The sequence below is a fragment of the Chrysochloris asiatica genome, unplaced genomic scaffold (genome assembly GCF_000296735.1).
Source record: "Chrysochloris asiatica unplaced genomic scaffold, ChrAsi1.0 scaffold00033, whole genome shotgun sequence".
Classification (NCBI taxonomy): Eukaryota; Metazoa; Chordata; class Mammalia; order Afrosoricida; family Chrysochloridae; genus Chrysochloris; species Chrysochloris asiatica.
Window position 1 is genome coordinate 767,110 of NW_006408551.1, and position 23,582 is coordinate 790,691.

Consider the following 23,582-nt stretch of genomic DNA (forward strand, 5'->3'; position numbering starts at 1 on the left):
AACACGGTCACCAATTAGAGTGTGTATTCCCATTAAGTCTTAGTCTTGGAAGGGGGTTTGCCCTGAGGTGACCCGACCACTTGCCATGATGTTTCCTGGGTGAGCAACTTGCTTGTTCTTGTAGTAATCAGTTGGACTTCCTATCTTGTTTTGTCTTCCTTCCTTGTTTGGTCTTTCTTTCAAGCAGTTTCTTCTGTTCTTCTAGCTACTCCAGGATGGTCTGCTTGTCCATTCAAGTGGAAATTTCCCACCTCAAAAGATTCTGGATTGGGTTCAGGATTGCATCTATAGTCTTATGTAATACAGAAGCTCCGCAGGAAGCCTCCTTCACTGGACACATTGTAGACCCATTTTAGGTATTCCAATCAGTTATAGGCAGAAGACGGACTTTCAAGCTTACTATGGTGGTAGCGTAGTGGTTACAAATCGGGCTGCAAAACTTAAGGCCAGAAATTCGAAACTACCAGCCGCTCCGTGGGACAAAGATGAGGCATTCTGCTCCCATAAAGATTTACAGCCTCGGAAACCCTGTACAGGGTCACTATGGGTCGGAACCAACTCAAAGGCACTTAACAACAACAACAACATGGTGGTATTTGAGGCTATTCCTTTCTCTCCCTCTCAAGTATCTATATTATAATGGTATGCCAGGGAAACTAAGATGCAAAAGATAGCCAAGCATCTTAACATTATTTTCCCCCTTTTCCCCATTATAACCATGTCTCAATCCCTGTATCCCAAGCCCTGTTGTTCCAAGGTTGTACATACATCATTAATTACCTCTGTCTCACTTAGCCCATGCAAACCTGCCTAATTGTTTTCCCGTCTGCTTTGTTCTTCCATTCCCCTCTCCCTTCTTGTGTATTGCCCACCTCCCTAGCACCCAAACTATCCAGTGTCTATTCCCTACCTGTGCTCCACCTTCCCCTCCCTCCCCTCATCCACGCCCCACACCCCGGTAACCAGCAAAGAATCTCCCTACCCCTTTAGTGTGCATTCGTTTTCTTAGTCTTTTATAGTAGTGGTCCTATGCAGTATTTCTTCTTTTGTGACTGACAAATTTCACTCAACATAATGTCCTCAATCTTCATCCATGTTATTCGGTGGTTTGCAGCTTACTTGTTATTCTTCAAGGTAGCATAATATTCCATTGTATGAATGTACCACAGTTTGTTTATCCATTCTTCAGTTGATGGGTACTTAGGCTGTCTATATCTTATGCTATTGTAAATAGTGCTGCTATGAACATTGGTGTGCATATATCAACTCATATTTTGGCTTGTATTTCTTGTGGGTAAATACCAAGCAGAGGAATTGCTGGATCATAAGGTATTTCTATTTCCAACCTTCTGAGGAAATGCCATACTGCTTTCCAGAGAGGTTGAACCATTTTGCAATCCCACCAGCAATGCAGGAGCATCCCAGTCTCTCCACATCCCTGTCAGCATGTATTGTCCTCTACTTTTTTGATCTATGCTGTTGTTGCTGGTGTGAGATGATATCTCATTGTTGTTTTGATTTGCATCTCTCTAATGGTTACGAATCGGACTGAGAACCTTAAGGTCAGCGGTTTGAAACTACCAGCTGCTCTGCGGGAGAAAGATAAGGCTTTCTACTCCCGTAAAGATTTACACCCTCGGAAACCCTGTACAGGGTCGCTATGGGTCGGAACCGACTCGACGGCACACAACAACAACAACAACAACAATGGTTAATGATCGTGAACATTTCTTCATATGCTTGTTGGCTGCCTGAATCTCCTCCTTGGTGAAGTGTCTGTTGATATCCTGTGCCTATTTTTAAATTGGGTTATTTGTCTTTTTCTTGTAGAGGTGTAGTAGTTTTCCTATATATTTTAGAAATGATTCAGTTGTCTGATGTGTCATTGAAAAAGATTTTTTGCCATTGTATGTGTCCCCTTTTTACTCTACTGGTGAAGCCTTTTGATGTATGTAAGTTTTTATTTTTAGTATGTCCCAATCATCTATTTTGTCTACTTTTGTTTGTGTTGTTTTCAAAATGTTTGGTAGTCATTGTATTCCCTGAATTAGTACCCTCACATTTGTCCCTATTTTTCCATTGATGACCTTCATAATTCTGGGATTCACATTTAGGTCTTTAATCCATTCTGAGTTGGTTTTTGTATAAAGGCGTGAGGTAAAGGTCTTGTTTCAATCCTTGGCATATCGCTTTCCAGTTCTGCCAGCACCATGTGTTGAAGAGAATATCACCCCACATTTGATATATTTAAGTACTTTGTCAAAAATCAGTTGTCTATATGTGGATGGGTTAATTTCTGGATTCTCAATTCTGTTCCACTGATCAATGTATCTTTCATTGTACCAGTACGAAGCTGTTTTGATCACTGTAGCTGTGTAAAAAAAATTTTAGGTTGGGCGTGAGAGATTTCCAACCTTTTTCTTCTTCTTAAGCAGTTCTTTGCTTATCCTGGGTCTCTTTCCTTTACATATAAAGTTTGTAATTGTTTTTTCCATCTCTTTGAAGAATGTCTTTGGTATCTGGATTGGGATTGCATTATATGTGTAAATTGCTTTGGATAGTATAGACATTTACACAATGTTAAGTCTTCCTTTCTAGGAGCATGGTACATTCTTCAATTTTTGTTGGTCTCTTTGGTTTCTTGTAGTAGTGTTTTATAGTTTTCATTGTATACGTCTTTTGTTTTTCTGGTTACATTTATTCACAGATATTTCATCCTTTGGGCGGCTATTGTAAATGGTATTGCTTAACTAATGTCCTTTTCAGTGCTGTTGTTTTGGGTACAGAGGGATCCAACTAATTTTTGTATGTTAATCTTATACCCTGCCATTTTGCTGAATCTTCCAATGATGTCTGATCGTTTTTTACTGAGTCTTTGTGTCTCTCTATGTATACAATCATATCATCTGCAAATACTTACTCTTTACCAGCGTGCCATGCTGATTATTGCTCCATTTGTGTAACTAAGATTGTGTATAATGTCTCGGCCTTCCCTTGGCCCATAGTGCAGGCCCATCTGCACGGAGTATGGATTGCTGAGAATATCAGCTGAGAATGGAATGAGTTACATGCACAAATAATTGCTATGCATTATGCCCCCCACCTTGACAGCAAACCTGCAGAACTAGCTAAACAACTTCTATGCAACCTTAAAAATTTGTTCCCTACTATTCCCTCTCTTTCTCAATTGTGGGGCCCCATTCTAGCTATTGGCATACTTGTCATCTTTGCTTGTCTCCTCCTTCCCTGCCTTCTTCGGATGGCAGTTAACCAGTATAAAGTGCTGTGGAGTCGTCTTCACGGCCTCCAGCTGAAGGCACTCCCCTGACACATGCAAGACGTGTAGCCAAAGACGGGTAAGGATTGGTGGACCCCCAGTCAACCTAAGACTGAGCCATTGCCTTATGCTGCAATGAGTATCCATGACAGGTAAGACTGGGAACTCTCACTGACCACCTAAGACAGGCAACGTCCCTTGTTATAATAAAGATGTGGGAGATGTGGGAAGCCAGAGCCTTCCAAGGCTCATGACTACCTTGAAACCAAACTTGCCTAGCAACAGTAACGTCAGCACTAGAAACTTACTGGTGAATGTACCTGAGCCATTTCGGGGAAAAGGAAACTTATGCACTAGCCAAACCACAATGACTTGCAAATTTGCCCTATATAAGCTCGGAACTTTTTAATAAACTTTGTCACTTGTGTCCCTTACCTGATCAGCATGTGTCCCTTACCTGATCACTGATCCCCACCTCTCCCTTGAGTAACCCGCGGTCGGAGCAGGTCGGAGCAGGAATCCGACACTTAAATTCCCTGTCTTGCCGTATAACTCTTGCTAAGACTTCCAGTCAAACATTCAATAGGAGTGGTGACAAAGGGCATCCTTGTCTGGTTCCTGTTCACAGAGGGAAGGCTTTCAGTTTCTCTCCATTGAGAATAATGTAGGATGTTGGTTTTGTATATATGCTCTTAAATATGTAGAGGAATTTCCCTTCAATTCCTAGTTGAGTGTTTTTATCAGGAATGGATGCTGTATTTTGTCAAATGCCTTTTCTGCATCAATCAATATGATCATGTGGTTTTTTTCTTTTTTCTTATTTATATGGTGGATTATGTTGACCGTTTTTCTAATGTTGAAACATTCTTGCATTCCTGATATGATTCCCACTTGATCATGATGTATTATCTTTTTGATGTGTTGCTGGACTCTTGGCTAGGATTTTGTTGAGAATTTTTGCATCTATGTTAATGAGAGATGTTGTTGTTGTTGTTGTTGTTGTTAAGTGCCATAGAGTTAGGTCCGACCCATAGCGACCCTGTAGATATTGGCCTATAATTATCTTTCTTAGTCACATCTTTCCCTGGTTTTAGTAAGAGGGTTATGCTTGCTTCATAAAATATATTAGGAAGTTTTCCACCCTCGTCTATATTCTGGAATAATTTGAATAGAATTGGTGACAGTTCTTCACTAAATGCTTGTTAGAACACACTATTGAAGCCATCTGGGCCTGGACTTCTTTTGGTTGGGAGTTGTTTGGTGATCCGATTAATTTCTTCTTTTGTTATGGGTCTCTTCAGGTTTTCTACTTCACTATGTGTAAGTTTATGTTTTTGTTGTTGTTCTGTGCCATCGAGTCAGTGCTAACCCAAAGTGACCTTATATAGAATGAAACACTGCCCAATCCTGGGCCAACCTCACTATTATTGCCACGCTTGAGTCCATTGATGCTGCCACTTGGTCATTCCATCTTGTTGGGGGCCTTCCTCTTTTTCTCTGTAGCGTAGTGATTACAAATCGGGCTGCGAACCTTAAGGTCAGTGGTTCAAAACTACCAGCCGCTCCACGGGAGAAAGATAAGGCTTTCTACTCCCGTAAAGATTTACACCCTCGGAAACTCTGTACAGGGTCGCTATGGGTCGGAACCGACTCGACGACACTTAACAACAACAACATACCTTACCAAACATGATATCCTTCTCCAGTGACTGGTCCCTCCTGACAATATGTCCAAAGTATGAGAGACTAAGTTTGGCCATCTTGGCCTCTGAGGAGCACGCTGGCTGCACTTCTTCCAAAATGGATCTATTGGTTCTTTTGGCAGCCCATGGCACTTTTAGTATTCTCTTACAACACCACAATTCAAAGACATCAATTCTTCTATGGTCTTCTTTATTCACTGTCCAGCTTTCTCATGCATATGAGGTTATTGAAAATACCATGGCTTGGGACAGGTGTGCCTTAGTCCTCAAGCTGATATCTTTACTCTTCAAAATTTTCAAAAGGTCTTGTGCAGCAGATTTGCCAAATGCAATACGTCGTTTGTTCTCTTGACTGCTGCTTCCGTGAGTGTTGATAGTCGATCCAAGAAGAATGAAGTCCTCGACAACTTCAATCTTTTCTCCGTAGATAAGAGTGCTGTTTATTGGTCCAGTGGTTAGGATTTTTGTTTTCTTAACATTGAGATGTAATCCATACCAAAGGCTGTGCTCTTTGATCTTTATCAGTAAATGTTCTAAGTCCACTTCACTTTCAGCAAGCAAGGCTGTATCATCTGCATATCACAGGTTGTTAATGAGTCTTCCTCCAAACCTGATGCCACATTTTTTTTCATAGAACCGAGCTTCTCAGATTATTTGCTTAGCATACAGGTTGAATAAGTATAGTGAAAGAATACAACCTTGTCACACACCTTTCTTAATTTTAAAACATTCAGTGTTCCCATGTTCTTTCGAACAACAGCCTGTTGGTCCAGGTACAGAATCCTCATCAGCACAATTAAGTGTTCCAGAATACACATACTTCACAGTGTTGTCCATAGTTTGTCATGATCCACACAATTAAAAGCCTTTGCATAGTCAATAAAGCACAGGTAAACATCTTTCTGATACTCTTTGATTTCAGTCTAGATCCATTGGGCATCAGCAATGATAACCCTCGTTCCACTGCCTCTTCAGAATCCAGCTTGAACCTCTGGAAGTTCTCTGTCCGTATATTATTGTAGTCACTTCTGTATTACCTTTAGCAAAACTTTACCGCATGGGATATCAAAGAGATCGTCCAATGATTTCCATATTCCATTAAGTAACCTCTATTTGGAATAGGTACAAATACTGATCTCTTCCAATCAGTCGGCCTGATAGTTGTCTTCCAAATTTCTTGGCATAGCTGTGTGAGTGCCTCATGTATCACCTTACTTTCTTGAAAGATTTCAATTTTTATTCCATCAATTCCTGGACACTTGTTCTTTGCCAATTCCTTCAATGCACTTTAGACGTCCTCCTTCAGTATCAAGTTGTGTTTTTCTAAAAATATAGCCATCTCTTCTAAGTTTTCAAATGTGTTGGAATATAACTTTTCATAGTATTCTGTTATTATCCTTTTGATTTCCTTTGGTTTCATTGTTACATCCACCATGTGGTTTCTAATGTGTATTATTTGGCAATTTGGATGCCTTTAATTTCCCTGTCTTGCTGTATAACTTTTGCTAAGACTTCCAGCACAATATCGAATGGGAGTGTTGACAAAGGTTATCCTTCTCTGGTTCCTGCTCGCAGAGAGAACGCTTTCAGTTTCTCTCCATTAAGAGTAATACAGGCTTTGATTTTGTATATATGCTGTTAATTATGCTGAGGAATTTCCCTTCAATTCATACTTTGTTGAGTGTTGTTATCAGGAATGGATGTTTCATTTTGTCAAATGCATTTCTTCGTCAATCAATGTGATCATGTGGTACTTTTCTTTTTTCTTATTTATATGGAGGATTACGTTGATCGTGTTTCTAATCTTGAACCATGCTGCTGGATTCTGTTGGCTAGATTTTGTTAAAATTTTTTGCATCTATGTTCATGAGGGATATTATTCTATAATTTTGTTTCTTAGTGATGTCCTTCCCTGGTTTTGATAAGAGGATTATGCTTGCTTAATGAAATATATTAGGAAGTTTTCCTTCTTTCTCTAAATTCTGGAATAATTTCAGTAGAATTAGTGACAACACTTCCCTACATGTTTGGTAGAACTCACCAGTGAAGCCATCTGAGCCTGGACTTCTTTTTGGGGAGTTTTTTGATGATCTGATCATTTTTTTCTTTTGTTATGGGTCTGTTCAGGTTTTCTACTTCACTCTGTGTAAATTTAGGTAGGCCGTGTTTTTCTAAAAATGTATCCATCTCTTCTAAGTTTTCAAGTATATTCTCTTTACTGGTGCATTTAATCCGTTTACATTCTGTGTAATTATAGATAGATATGGATTAATTGCTGCCATTATGTTTTGTGTGTGTGTGTGTGTGTGGTTTTGCTGCTTTCTTTGTTCTGTGTGTCTTCCTTTGCTGAGTTCATGCTTTTTGTGTTCTTTCTTTTGAGTTTCCTAGGTTTAATGTTTCCATGTTCTTCTTAGATTTTCATTTCCTTGGTATGTTGTGAAGTGTTAATTTTCTTTTAGGTTATCTTATACCTCATTAACTTTTCCCTCCATTTAGTGCACTCTTTTATCCTGTAATCTACGTGACCTTCTCACCATCTGGATCTCTGTTCCTATGTGTTTACCTTCTTTTATATTATAATTGTTTTGATCATAGACTGAGCTCCCATATTCTCTGAGTTTGTTCTTGTATTTCTGTTCTTGACTCTTCCTTCTGTTAATTTAGTTCTGGGAGGTGCTGCCACATATGTCAATCTCTGGCTGTTGTCTGTTCATGTTGTTTCTCAGTCCACAGAACTCCCTGTAGGATGTTTTGTAGTGCACAGTTGGCTTTGGAAAAATCTGTTAGCTTGTGTTTTTACTGGAATGTTTTGATTACATCATGATATTTGATTGATAGCTTTGCTTGATCAAGGATTCCTGGTTGGCAGGTTTTTTTTTTTCCTTTCAAGGATTTATATATGTCTCCCCATTGTCTTCTTGCTTGCATGGTTTCTGCTGAGAGATCGAAGCTTAATCTTGCTTGTCTTTCCATATAACACTTCTGTTTTCCCTAGCTGCTTTCAGGAGTGTCTCCTTATCTTTGATTTTGGAGAACTTGATTATGATATGTCTCAATGATTTTCTTTTGGGGTCTATCCTATCATGGTGTTTGTTGAGCTTCTTGAATGTTTTTCTTTTCACTTGTCAGGATGTTAGAGAAATCTTCTTCCATCAGTTCTTCAACTATTTCCTCTATGGATTTGTATGATTCTTTTTGTTCTGGAATGCTGATAATTCTTAAGTTTTTCCTCTTCATGTTGTTCAACAATAATCTTAGACCTTCTTCAGAATTTTTTATCCTTTTTATTTTTTGCTCTTCTATCTTGGTATTGAGAGATTTGTCTTCCTACTTTCTGGTTCTGCCTTCCATCTCTTCTATTCTACTTCTTTGTCTTTGCAGTGTATTGTCAGTTTCTGATATCCTATTATTGATCATTTGGACCTCTTTCTATAGGTTTTGAATTGTTTCCAATGCTGTATCTCTCTTATTTGATTGGTCCTGTAGTGCTTACCTGACTTCTTCCTTATTTTTCTCAACTCCATTGTAAAGTGTTTGGAACATTTTATATTCATTTTTCTGAATTCCTTCTCAGGCATTTCCAAGGCCTGCCCTCCTTCCAGAATGGAGCCCAGGCCTACCTCTAGGTCATTTGTCTCTGACATTTTATTTTGTTTTTGGACATGTGCTGATATGGTCATCTGCTTTTGCTTCTTAGACATGTTTGGTGTTTATCTGTGGCCTTAATACTTAATTGAGTATGAGTTTTAGTATTTTTTATGTCTTCTGATTGCCTCCAGGTAGATGTGATTAGGATGTGGGCTTCCCTTTTCACTCTTATTTCTTAACTCAGAGTGACTTTTACAGGTGTTGTTAAGACAATGTTTTCCAGCCAAAAAAAAAAAGTTTAATCTTTCAAAATGAGATTAGATATAATCCAAGCTTTTACATGAGACAATAATTTGACAGTTTTGACTTTGTGTTTTTCTTATGCTTAAAGCAGTCTGTTTTATCTTAAAATCAACCTGACTTCCTTGCCATTTGGAAATTCCATTTTTAATTTTTAAATGGGAAGTATGTGTAGAAGTTTTAAGTAACATCATTTAGAAAACATTTCTACAGTGCCACACAATGACTCTGTAAAGATTTATAACCTTGAAAATATAATAGGTCATTTCAACTCTGAACTAGAGTGCCACTAAGTGTCAAAATTGACTCTGTGGCAATAGCTTTCATTTGAAACAAGTTTAGAATGATTTAATCTAAAGAGTTGCATTTCTCTCAGAGAAAAAGGAAGATATTAAAATTGTGAATTTAAATTATTAGGGAAATTTGGTGTCATAGTTAAAGAACCAGAACAGATCAGTAAATTGTTTTATGGATTTGATAGTATGAGTACAGAACTTGATAATAAGTTTTTAGAAGCTAATTTGAAGTTTTAATTTTAAGTCTTTTTACTGATTTGTTGATAATCCATTATCACTTTAGTTTGAAAAGGTATTGATATACAATATATTGTGAGGAAATGGTTTAATCACAAAAAAAAACTAAGAAACTTTGGAATTTGTTTTCTTTGGTAAGTGCTGTTTAGTATGTTCCAACGTATAGTGATCCTGTATAGGGTTTCCAAGGAATGATTGGTGAGTTTGAGCTGCTGACCTTGTGGTTGAGGTGAGCTTGTGGTCCACTGCTTTATTCTACATCACCATGCCATACCAGGACTCCATATTGGAACTTATTGTTGCTATTAAATGCCAACGAGTCTGTTCCATCTTACAGTTACCCTGTATAGGGTTTCCAAGTAGTGTTTGGTGAGTTTGAACTGCTAACTTTGTCTTTTAAACTGACCTTGCAATTGAGTACTTATCCTAAAGAGTCACACCAGGTCTCCACACATTGGATTAATGAGCGTCATATTTCCAATCTATTTTAAATCTTTAAAGTCATACTCAGATTAAGTGTCTAAAACTTTATTGACCGTGCAACTAAAACATATTCTAACTTGTTTATTATGTTTCCTCCTTATGAAACATTTGTTCTAGTTGACATCTCTCACTAAGAGATTTTCCATGGAAACAAATCAGATCTTACTCCAAACTATAGTTACCAATTTTGCAGACAAACACACCCACATGCTTAATTTTTACCCATATATTTATCAGCACTATTCTCAAGAAATAATAAGATAAACTACAAAAGTACTTTTTTTTTAATCTGAAAACTGTAGACTGCATAATATTACTGAAGGAAATATTAGCATGTGAGTCAACTTAAGCTAGCATTTTCAATGGAAATTTACAATAAAGTTGAAAATGAAATAGTCTTTTTTAGGACAAAGAGGGGCAAGCATGAAACAGATATTGAGATGTGATCTTTAGACATACCAAGAGTGAAAGTGAGCAGGGAAAAAAATGTGACAGTCAGAGTTCTGCTGTGGTACTGTGGGTTAATGTACTGGACTGCAAGGTTGGTTTGAACAGCAAGGTTGGAGGTTCAAGCTTACCAGGAGCTCCTCAGAAACCCTATAAAGGGTCAATATGGGTTAGAATCAACTCAATGGCACTTAACAACATAACATACCTTGATAGTCTTAGTGTGGTGCTATGGGATAAACACTGGACAATTATTCACAAGGTCAGTTATTCAAATACACCAACCATTCCTCTGAAACCGAACACAGCATCATATGAGTTGGTAGTGACTCAAAGGCAATAAATGACCACAACATACATTGATCGTGCAAATATTTAAGCACTCATAAACATCAATATCTTAGGCATTAGTGAGCTGTAATGGACTGGTTTGGCCATTTTGAAGTTGACAATCACATGGTTGTCTCTAAAGTGTTCACCAGCAAAGATGTTATTATGAGGACTAAGCTGTGCCTGACACAAGCCATGGTATTTTCAATAACCTCATGTGCATGTGAAAGCTGGACAGTAAATAAGGAAGACCATAGAAGAACTGATGCTTTTGAGTTATGGTGTTGGAGGAGAATGTTGAAAGTGTCATGGGCTGCTTAGAGAACCAATAGATCTATTTGGGAAGAAGTGCAGCCAGAGTGCTCCTTGGAGGCCAGGACGGCCAAATTCATCTCTCATATTTCGGACATATTGTCAGAAGGGACCAGTCACTGGAGAAGGATATCATGTTTGCTAAGGTGGATGGTCAGAGAAAAAGAAGAAGACCACCAATGAGATGGACTGGCCAAGTGGCAGTATCGATGGACTCAAGTGTGGCAACAGTAGTGAGGTTGGGCTAGGATCCGGCAGTGTTTCGTTCTGCTGTGCATAAGGTCGCTATGAGTTGGTATTGACTCGTTGGCACCTAACAACAACAAACAAAGTAAGAGAGTGGCCCTGAAGCCCAACCCAAGAAGCCTTGGGAGTGAGGTCTGACAATCTGTTTTGAAATGTGACAGCTTTCCAAATCCACTGGTACAGTTCTACTCTGTACTCCTGAGGTTGTCATCAGTCCCAATCATCTTGATGGCAACCAGTAACAACAGCAAGACAGTTTATTCACAATTGTATGTAGTAGGCTTTTTGTTCAAGTGTTTATAAATGTTACATACAGCACATAGAAATATATTTGTTGAATTATAACCTGAAAGGGTCTTTTTAAATAATTTAATAGTTATCCCTAAACTATAAGATTATGTACATTTTACCTGACTTTTAAAACGAATTTTATTTTTTCAAATAATAGGTAAACACAAGAGTAAGTGAGGATTCTTTGATCTTCAAACTGCTTTAGGTGGTATAAACATAAATCAAAATTAATTATACTGACTCATTTTCTGATTCTTATTGTCTGTGTTTTAATTTCTAAACTGTTTTAACTTCCTTCCTCTGAGAATACTAATCCCACACTGTGTTTTAGGCATTTTGCCAATTTGTTCCAAAAAAGATTCCACAGTGATTTTTCAAACTGAGACTCGAAGGACTATTTTATTCCTTTAGCTACAGGTTTACTAACCAAAACAAATAGCAAATCTCCATAAACCTTGAACAACCCAGGGAAATCAGCATATCAACACCTTTATAATCTCAGAGTTAGAACCAACTCCAAGGCACATAACCACCAGCACCATAATCTTAGAGAATTCATGATAGTTCTCAATACTCAGAACCGGGTTTCATTTTCAGATATAGATAGTATTAGAAAGTACTTCATAGGTTTATAATTAAAGTCCTTTGTGAAGAATATCTTTAAAATTTTAGTGATTAATAAGAGAGAGGTCCATGTATTTCCAAGGCCTCATGTGAATATAGATTAGAATTATGAACAATAGACTAGAAAGCCACAGATAAATTTTAACCTTAAAAACTAGGTTTGTTAGACAACCACTCTGAAGTAATGATTGCCTACCATAAGAGTAAGTAAAGTTTTCCTTTTCAATTGTCTTTGTAATAAATGGTCATATAATTCTATGTAAAAATATATTTGCCTTTATAAAATAATAGTTGTTAGTGCCAGTTTCCCCATTCTGTAATGAAACAAAAATTTATTTACACATCATTTTGAAATTGTATTATAATTTTGTTATTGTTGTTGTTTGACACACTTGAGTAGACCCTATGCACAACAAAAAGAAATATTGCCCAATCATGTGCATACATACAAATCTTGTGCCCATCGCTACAGTCACTGTATAAATCCATCTCACTCAGTCTTCCTCTTTTTTACTGATCCTGTACTTTACCAAGCATGATATCTTTCTCCAGGGACTGATTCTTTCTGTTAACATATCGAGAGTACACGGGTTGAAGTCTCCCCATCCTTGCTTCTGTGGAGCATACTGGCTTTAATTCTTCCAAGACAGATTTGTTAGTTCTTCTAGTAGTCCATGGCATATGCAATTCTTCTTTGCCTTAAATCAAATGTGTCAATTCTTCTTTGGTCTCCCTTATTCAATGTTCAACTTTGTATGCACTTGAGGCAATTGAAAACACCATGACTTAGGTCAAGGTGATATCTTTGCATTTTTGGTGTTGTTTTTGTAACACTTTAAAGAGTCTTTTGCAGAAGATTTGCAGAGTGAAATATGTTGTTTGATTTATACTTAGATGGATACAAATGCAGATGTGTTCTTTTATAATAGTGTTTTATACAAAGGAGGGAAAAACATACCTTACCTTAAATTATAGCTTGACAACAACAACAAAAAGATGCACACATAAATAGGACTATCAATCTCAAGTAAAAGAAGTTCACGTAGATAATGTCATTGTCTCATTTGATATTCTTCTCATTATTCATTTGCATGTTAAGATAAACAAAAATGAGCCAGTTACACATTAAGGTGAATTGCTTTTTCAATTCCTAATTTGTAAGGACTAAAAAAAAAAAAAAAACCTGAGTATCATGGATGTACTACTATAATGAAAAGAAAAAAATATATATATATCCTAAGATTTTTAGAACACTTAATACTGACAGGTATGTGAGTGATTGAGTTTAGTATCTCAGAGATGCCCTAAGAGGTCATGACTTGAGATAATGAGACAATAGTTAGGTTGCAAAGATTTCCTTCAGCACATCATCTCAGTTTCATCTACTATGGTTGTACCTTGTGCAAAACTCTATAATTTCAAGAAAACATACAAAAAATAACAAGTAACCTTGGAATTTAAAAATCTCATAAAATATTTATCAAAGGCTTTCAGAACTCATTGATAGTACAATAAGAAAAGAGAATCATGAACAAAGAAAATTATTCTGTTAGAAAATACAGCAAACATGAAAAGATATTTACCACTTATATGTATACAATTTAAAATTATATGATCACATAGAGAAAGTGATCACTTTAAGATGGTCGTGTTCATTTCCTTGGCTTGCTTAACTACTATTGAGAGCTGATTATTGATTTCACTTCTTTAAGTGTTTCTGAATTTTTTATACAGACGAGAAAAAAGTCAGGAAGCCATGATGAGAAATTGTACAATAACAACATTCATCTTGCTGGGACTGACTGATGACCCACAACTGAAGGTTCTAGTTTTCATCTTTCTGTTTCTTACCTACCTGTTGAGTGTGACTGGAAACCTGACCATTATCCTCCTCACCCTCATAGATAGCCATCTTAGAACAGCCATGTACTTTTTTCTACAAAATTTCTCCTTCTTAGAAATCTCATTCACAACTGCTTGCATTCCTAGATTTTTGTACAACATATCAACTGGTGACAAAATCATTACCTATAATGCTTGTGCTATTCAAATATTTTTTACTTACCTTTTTGGCATAACGGAATTTTTTCTCCTGGCCACAATGTCCTTTGACCGCTACGTGGCTATCTGTAAACCCTTGCATTACATGACTATCATGAGCAACAGAGTCTGCAACAGGCTTCTCATCAGTTGTTGGACGGTTGGTTTGTTAATCATAATCCCTCCACTTAGCCTTGGTCTAAGCCTGGAATTCTGTGACTCTAATGTCATCGATCATTTTTTCTGTGATGCCACCCCCCTCCTAAAGATCTCATGCTCTGACACGTGGCTTATAGAGAAAGTTATTTTAGTGTGTGCTGTGTTGACTTTCATCATGACCCTTTTGTGTGTACTTCTATCCTATATTTATATCATCATGACCATTCTAAGATTTCCTTCTGTTCAGCAAAGGAAAAAAGCCTTTTCCACCTGTTCATCCCACATGATTGTGGTTTCTATTACCTACGGCAGCTGCATCTTCATCTACATCAAACCATCAGTAAAGGAAGAGGTGGCTCTTAATAAAGGTGTATCTCTACTTGTATCTTCTATATCACCCATGTTGAACCCATTTATTTACACCCTGAGAAATAAGCAAGTGAAGAAAGCTTTCAATGACTCAATCAAAAGAATTGCTTTTCTCTCAAAGAAGTAATATAAGAAAGTAGTTGGTAAATGTAACTTAAATGATAACCATTCCCTCATTAAAGTTATTAATATTGTTGTTGTTGCTAAGTACTGTTGAGTTGTTTCCAAGTCAGCAACCCTCTATAGGGTTTCCAAGGTGCAGCCGGTGGGTTTGAACTGCCAGCCTTTCAGTTAGCAGTCTAGTGCTTATCCTACAGCGCCACACCAGGACTATTGTTGTTCTTAAGAGTCATCAAGTCAGTTTCAACACATAACAACACTGTATAGGGTTTCTAAGAAGCAGCTGGTTGGTTTGAACCACCGACCTGTGGTTTCAGTCCAGTGCTGATTCCACAGGGCTATACCAGAAGTCCACCTATAGATGTGTCTTAATAATTTGTCATCCTCATCCAACTATACTGACACATTTATTTAACATTTTTACAAGTTCTTTAAGTTTGTTGATGTTGTTAAGTGCCATGGAGTCCATTCCAAATCATAGCAACCCTGTTTAGGATCTCTGAGGCTTTTAAATCTTTGCCAAAGCTTTTCTTTTTCCCACAAATGTAAGGGTAAAAGACAACATTTTTAAGAATGTACTATAATTCCAGATCTAGAAAAATATGTTGTTGCTGTTGTCGTTAGGTGCCATCGGTATCAACTCATAGCGACCCTATGCACAACAGAATGAAACTCTGCCTGATCCTATCCCTGCCACCACTGTGCCAATCCATCTCGTTGGGGTTCTGCCTTTTTTTCTCCAACCCTCCACTTTACCAAACATTATGTCCTTTTCCTGTGACTTGTCCCTCCTGATAATATGTCTGAAGTATGAGAGACAAAATGTGGCCATCCTGGCTTCCAATGAGCATTCTAGCTGTACTTCTTCCAACACAGATCTGTTTGTTCTTTTGGCAGTCCATGGTACTTTTAATATTCTCCTCCAACACCATAACTCAAATGCATCAAATCTTTTATGGTCTTTCTTATTCACTGTCCAACTTTGCATGCATATGAGGCCTTTGAAAATACAGCTTTGGTCAGGCATACCTTAGCAAACTATAGAAGACTGAAACAACATGAAAATTCTACCAATGTAAAAATGTGTAAGATAGTACAATTTAGAAAATATTATTTTAATTGTTTAGCTTACATTACAGTAATTAAAGGAAATCCCTAGGAGCAGAGATGAAGAAGGAATTGAAAACATAGCCTGTTAACTGACACAAGACATAGTATAGATTGGAGGGAAGTTGACACCAATGTATCCAGGCAAACTGAGTGTTAATCTGAATGGAAATGAAATATAAAATCTCAGAAATCATGTGATGAAATAAATTAGGGTTGACACAACAGCATGAAACTGAGATGAACAGACCCATTGTCATTCAGCCAATTCTGACTCATAATGACGTTCCCGTAGGGTTTCCAAGATGATAAATCTTCATTGGACCAGACAGCCTTATCTTTCTTACATAGAGAGAATCTGGTGGATTTAAGCCACAGATCTTGTAGTTAGCAGCCCAGTACTTATCCTACAGAGCTATCAATGCTCCATACAATGACTAGAGTACCAGGTTTTTAGGTAAATATTGTACATGCTGTATGGTTTTTTTTCATGCTGTACAATCCCCATGTGTTATTTTAATAACTATAACAATATTTTCTACTGGTTGCTTCCTCCAATTTCAATTTCTGCCCCATGGATTTAAGTCTTCTCTTCCTGTCAGTTGATGTAGAGGTTTGATTTGCAGCAGAAGATCCTTATCAGTCTACCTTCCCTATTCCTAAAGTAGTCCTTCCAGTATTGCAGGATCCTTTCCCTGCTCTGCAAATTGCTTTTTCCAATGCAGGGGAGAAAAAAAATCCAAAACTTTTTCTGCTTTGTAAACAGTCCCCTCTAGGGTAGCTGACCCCAGCCAAGGAAGTGAGGGGGGTCTGTGCACTCTGGACTGGAGCTGTCATGCAGATGGGAGAGGCCAGTATGTAGCAGCTATGCACATTCTGTCATGTCATCCATCTGGCTGGCTTCCCATGGAGTTGCTTGAATCCCCAGCCCATGAGGATGACCTGGAATAGGCATGAGTACTGTGGGCATAGTGGGACTGTGCATCCTCAGTTGATGAGATGGGTCCAAGAGGCCACCCTGGAGCCCCAATAAGATGGGACAATGCCCATTCTACACCTGTACCACCCTGCCACCTGGCTTCATGTATGACCAGCACCATGGGATCATGTTGAGCATTAGCAATGACCCATGACCACCATGTGACCAGCTTATGATTGGCCTATGACAGCCCCAAGCATAGCCTTCTGCTTGAGAGTCCACCCATCTCTGGTGCATCATATCTGAACACAGATCTTCTATAAAGAACGTTACTGCTCTCAGACCTTAAGACAAACTGGCCCAAAGCTAACATATCATTTTAATAGTTTATTTATTTATTTTTTAATTACTGGGATATTGCCAAACTTGATCCATCAGTTCTTCACTATGGCTTGTACTTCATTTTGCAGATATAATCAAAATGAGCATTTGGGATTAATAAATGGGGGTGATTGAGTCCAAAATGTCATGAAACATGGGACTATATGAATGAGTGTACTATGCCCGAGAACTTTTATATGTGTTTATGTGCATTATCTATGTGGGTTTGCTACTTGAGAAAAAAATCAAGTAACACATTCTTAATGGAAAGAATGTGAAAAAATTAATCCCAACCAAACCAAACAAGAAAACTATCATTGGCATCAAATTGATTCCAACTCACAGCCACCTTTAGAACAGGTAGAATTAACCCATTGGGTTTTGCAACTATAATCTTTATGCTAACAGATTGCCATAGCTTTCTTCTACAGAGTAGTTGGTGAGTTCAAACTGCAGCTAGCATTCAATCATTGCCTCAACAGGACTCCTTTGACAAAAATAATATTATAGATAACATATAAAATGAGATAAGTTTGAGTAAATAGGTTCTTCAGTTTAAAAAGAAAAGAAAACTAGAGGAACAAGACAAATATCCTAACATAACTTAAAATCCTGACTGTGGCTCTGCAAAGGAGGCAACAAATGAAATATTAATACATATATATGTGGTGGTGGTGGTGGTGTGCTCTCAAGTCAGTTCTGACTCATAGTGGCCTTGTATAGGGTTTCTGTGGCTGTAAAACTTTATGGGAGCAGAAAACCTCATCTGTATTTCACTGAAAATGAATTAGCTAGTGCTGGAGTCCTGGTGTGGCGCTGTAGGTTAATGCGCCAGACTGCAAAGCTGTCTGAACTGCAAGGTTGGTGGTTCAAGCTCACCAGCTGCTCCTCAAAAACCCTGTACAGGGTCACTATGGGTCGGAACCAACTCGACAGCACTTATCAACAACAGCTAATTTTGACTAAATTCAAAAGTAGAATTACACTCTATCATGTAAGTAATAAAATAACAAATACTTACATAGGGATAACATAACACAGAGGCACTTGGAAGAAATTTGTGTTCTTAAATATTATAATCCACAATTTTAAAGTTATTAGAAATATCATATAAAATAAAGTAGAAAATATTATAACCCACAATTTTAAAGTTATTAGAAATATCATATAAAATAAAGTAGAAAATGAATTTTAAGATAACAATTAAAGGCAATGATAATAAAAAGATAAAGTAATAGAAAAGCTAATTCTGTCTAAAATTCAGAAAATGAAATCTCATACACACAATAAAGGGGAAAATAGAAAGTAAGCCACATATTCAAGATTAAAAATAAGAAACATGGCATAAATATCAATATACAACAGATTCAAATAGTAGCAAAATAGACAGGTTGGAATCAATTTAAACCTCCTTGGTAATTATGAATTAAGAAACTATGATTGTATATTACAATATCCATATAATGTATTGAGAAAATGAATATAGTTCAGAAACTCTATACAGGGTTGCCATGAGTTGGAACCAACTAAATGGCACTTAACAATAACATAAAATAGAAGCAGAACCAAATTGCTTCAAAAATGATTTTTTGTAATTAAGAAACTCTTTATTAATTCCATTTTAAATTAAGTCATCACAAGCTATTGAAAAATAAAATATTATAAATGTATTTAGATATATAAATAGAAATGTTCAATATGAAATAGATGCAAGCTAATTCTAGCCACATATTTAAAGAAAAATAGATTATGGCCAACCAGAGTTTAATTTAGTAATAAAATAAACAGTCTCATAATTTACATATCAATAAACAACAACAATTTTAAAAGAAGATGATATAGGAAAAGCTGAAGAAATTCTGAGAAAACTTTAAAAATAAATAATAGTAATTGTAAGAAATCATCAGTAAAATGGGAATGTGATATTTGTGAAAAATAAAAACTATGTTAAGAGAATAAAACAACACTAGATTACAAAACCAAGAACAAACTATGTATGACTTATCAAGGTGCTCTGGTAGTGTAGTGGTTACGAAATGGGCTGCGAACCTCAAGGTCAGCAGTTCGAAACTACCAACTGTTCCGTGGGAGAAAGATGAGGCTTTCTGCTCCCGTAAAGATTTACTGCCTCGGAAACCCTGTACAGGGTCGCTATGAGTCGGAACCCACTCCATGGCACATACTAACAACAACAACAGTCACTATATTTAAACAATTTGAATATTCGCATTTTAAACAATTTTAATTGATGTTTTGACACGTATGACATTTTAACAGTGCATCGTAATTTAATTGGTAGAAATGTTCCTGAGTAGCAATAAAATAAATTATGTCTTTAAAGTTATATTTTCTTAATTTCACTGTGAATAGGTTCATATTCAACTAACATTATTGAAAAAGGCATAAATAAAATAAACAAATGTAGAAATAATAGAGAAAAGTATTTAAGAAAAATTAAAAATACATTAAAAACTAGAAACCTATCGTTAATTGGCAATAAATATCTAAAAGAATAATTATATCAATCATAATAGTAAGAAAGTAGTGTCATTGAAAAGAAAAGCATAGTTCTCTGAATGGAAAAATCAGCTTAAATATGTAAAATAGGTGAAGAAAATAAAAGTATGTTATTCTTGGACGCAAAGATTCAACATCAGGACTATCAAAATCCAGCCAAAGTTAATATATGTAATTCAGTGCAATTCTCATTAGAATTCCACAGTTATGTTATAAGTCATACAAGATTATTTCTAGAGTCATCTCTAATAAAACTTACAAATACCCCATAAGTGTATGAATAAAATTCAACAAGATAAAATTTTAAATGTGGATTCATCTAGAACAAAGAAAATAGAAGCAGATTTGTACAAAAAGAGTCATTATATTATACTGCAGAGGTATAATTTAAGAAAGATTTAGATTTACCTGTATTCACAATCAAGGCCCATAAAAGTGTCAGAAAGTAATCAAATGATGTACTTTATTGGGAAAATATGCTGCAAAAGACCTGTTTAAAGTATTAAAACACAAAGATGTCACTTTTAGAACTATGGTACATTTAATCACCTCATGTGGAGTCTTGGTGTGGTGTTGTAGGATAAGCACTGGACTGCAAGTTTGGTTTTAAACGGTGTTTCAAACTTACCAGCCAATCCTCAGAAACCCTATACAGAGTCACTATAAGTCAGAACCAACTCAACTTTGAAGGCACTTAACAACAACAACATGCAAATGAAAACTGACAATTAACAGACAAGACCTTAAAAGTCCTGTGGGATAAGCCCTGGACTACAACATTGGTTTGAACACAAGGTCAGTGATTCAAACTCACCAGCTGCTCCTCAGAAACACTATACTGAGTTGTTATGAGTCAGAACCAACTTCATGGTGCTTAATAATTACAATAAGACTTGATCCAGAAAGCATCCAAAGAAAATAAATACACAGTCACTGTATCAAAAAGAATTGGTCAATGTTCAACCATTCCAAAAGGTAGCATAAGATCAAGAAACCATGATACTTAGTCCAAACTGCACTGAAGGCATTGATGAAAAACAAGGTTCCAGGAATTAGGAAAATACAAATTGAATGCTTCAACAAAGTTATGCTGCACTGGAGGTACTCATTCATCTATAACAATAAATCTGGAAGACAGCTACCTGACCAAAAAGCTGAAAAGAAAGGTACCCAACAGAATGCAGAAATCATCAAACAATAGCATTAAAATTTTGCTGGAGATAATTCAAAAATAGTTGCAACAATACATGAACAGAGAGCTCTCAGAAATTCAAAGCAGATTTAAAGGAGGACCTGGAACTCGGGAAATTATTTCTGGCATCATTTAGATCTTGGTTGAAAGCAGAGAATAAAAGAACGATTTTTATTTGTGCTTTAGTGACAATGCAAAGACATTCAACTATGTGGATCAAGACAAAACTATGAGTAACGTTGGGAAAAATGGATATTCTAGAACACTTAATTGTGCTCATGAGGAACTTGTACATAGACCAAGAATAAGGGGATACTGAAGGGCTTTTTCCAATCCTCATGCACGCTCTTCTTCATGTAATCCATTTTCTCAGATTATTAGTTTAGCATACATGTTGAATAAGTATGGTGAAAGAATACAATCCTGGCACAAAGCTTTCCTGACTTTAAAGCATTCAATATGCCTCTATCCTGTTCAAAGGACTGCCTGTTGGTCTATGTTCAGGTTCCTCATGAGCACAATGTTATTCATAGCTTGTCATGATTTTGTCTCACAGTCAAAAGCCTTTGCATAGTCAATAAAGCATATGTAAACATCTTTCTGGTATTATTTACTTTCACCCAAGATCCATCTGACCAGTATATCCAATGATATTACTAGTTTCATGATCAATTCTGAATCCAGCTTCAGTTTCTTGCAGTTCCTTGTTGATATACCATTCCGGCAATTTTTGAAGTCTCTTTAGCAAAATTTTAATTTCATGTGACATTAATGATAGTGTTCAATTATTTCTACATTCCTTTCGGTCACCTCTCTTTGGAATGGACACCAATATGGGTCTTTTCTAATCAGTTGACTAGGTAGCTGTCTTCCAAATTTCTTGGCATAGATGAGTGAGCACCTCCAGTGCTGCATCAGACTGCAGCAAGGCTTCAATTTATATTTTAGCAATTCCGGGAGCCTTGTTATTCACCAAAATATTCAGTGCACCTTGGACTTCTTCTTTCTGTACCATTGGTTCTTGATTCTAGGCTACCTCTTGAAATGGTTAAACATCCGACATTTCTTTTGGTACAGTGACTGTGTATACATTTTCCATCTTCTTTGCTAGCTTTCTAATTCATTCAATATTTTGCCCATGGAGTCCTTTAATATTTCAAGTCAAGACAGTTTTTTTTTTTTTCTTTCATTCTTTCAGCTCAAGAAATGCTAAGCGTATCCTTTCCTTATTTCATTATAATATTTAATTTTGTCTTCTTGAACTGTCCTTTGGAATTTTTTTTCAGCTTTGTTCCTTCTTCATTTATTTCTTTTGCTTTAGCATTCAAGTTTCAGAGTCTTTTCTGATATCAATTTTGGTCTTTTCTTTCTTTCCTGTCTCTTTAATGACCTTTTGCTTTTTTCTTTATGTTGTTCTTGATGTCATCCCATAGCTCTTCTGGTCTTTGTACATTGTGTCTAATGCACCAAATCTGTTCTTGAGATGGTCTCTAAATTGAGGTGGGATATATTCAAGGTAATATTTTGGTTCACATGGACTTGTTTTAATTCTCTTCAACTTCAGCCTGAACTTGCATGTGAGCAATTGATATGTTCCACAGTTGGCTCCTGGCCTAGGTTTGCCTGATGATATGGAGCTTTTCCATTGTCTCTCCCCACAGAAGTAGTCAATTTTATTCTTTCGTATTCCATCAGGTGAGGTCAATGTGTAAAATCACATTTTATTTTTTTTTAAAAAGGTATTTGCAATGAACAAGTCATTGTTCTTGGAAAATTCTGTTATGCAATCTCTAGCATGATTTCCATCACCAATGTGATGTTTTCCAACAACTGATCCTTCTTTTGCTCCCAGTCTTCACATTCTAATCACCAATAATTATTAATAGATCTTGATTTCATATTCTACCAATTTCAGACTGAAGAAGTTGGTCGAATTCTTTAAATTGATCTTTAAATTATTTAAATTTGAATAATGATTGTATTAACTTTTCTTCCTTTTAGGTGCATTATCCTATCATAGACAACATTGTATCTTGTATTCAAAATAGATCTTGAAATGTTCCTTTTAATCATAAATGCTATGTAATTAGTCTTGAATTTGTCATTTCCAGCATTATAAATCATAATATTGTCAGATTAAAAAGAGCCAATGCCAGTGCATTTCAGTAACTAATGCCTAGGATGTCGATCTTTATGTACTCCATTTTCTTTTTCACAACTTCTAATTTCCCTAGATTCAAATTTCATATGTTGTTGTTGTTGTCAGGTGCCATCGAGTCAGAACTGACTCATAGTAACCCCATGTACAGCAGAATGAAACAATGTCCGATCCTGGGCCAACCTCACTACCACTTGATGCCACCAATGATGCCACCTGTCTGATCCATCTCGTTGGGGGTCTTCCTCTTTTTCTCTGACCCTCCACCTTAACCAGCATGAGATCCTTCTCCAGCAACTATTCCCTCCGGACAATATGTCCAAAGTATGAGAGATGAATCTTAGCCATCCTGGCCTCCAGGGAGCACTCTGACTTCACTTCTACCAAAAGAGATCTATTGGTTCTTTTGGCAGTCCATGGCACTTTCAGTATTCTCCTCCAACACCACAACTCAAAGGCATCAATTCTTCTACGATCTTCCTTATT

General features: G+C 36.6%; 1 protein-coding gene across 1 annotated transcript; it reads left to right on the forward strand.

Moving 5' to 3' along the window:
- The first annotated feature begins 13,893 nt into the window (after positions 1–13,893).
- Positions 13,894–14,829, forward strand: LOC102836152 (olfactory receptor 6C2-like). Its single transcript, XM_006859384.1, has one exon. The coding sequence runs from the start codon at positions 13,894–13,896 to the stop codon at positions 14,827–14,829; it is 936 nt and encodes a 311-aa protein (XP_006859446.1).
- The last annotated feature ends 8,753 nt before the right edge of the window (positions 14,830–23,582 follow it).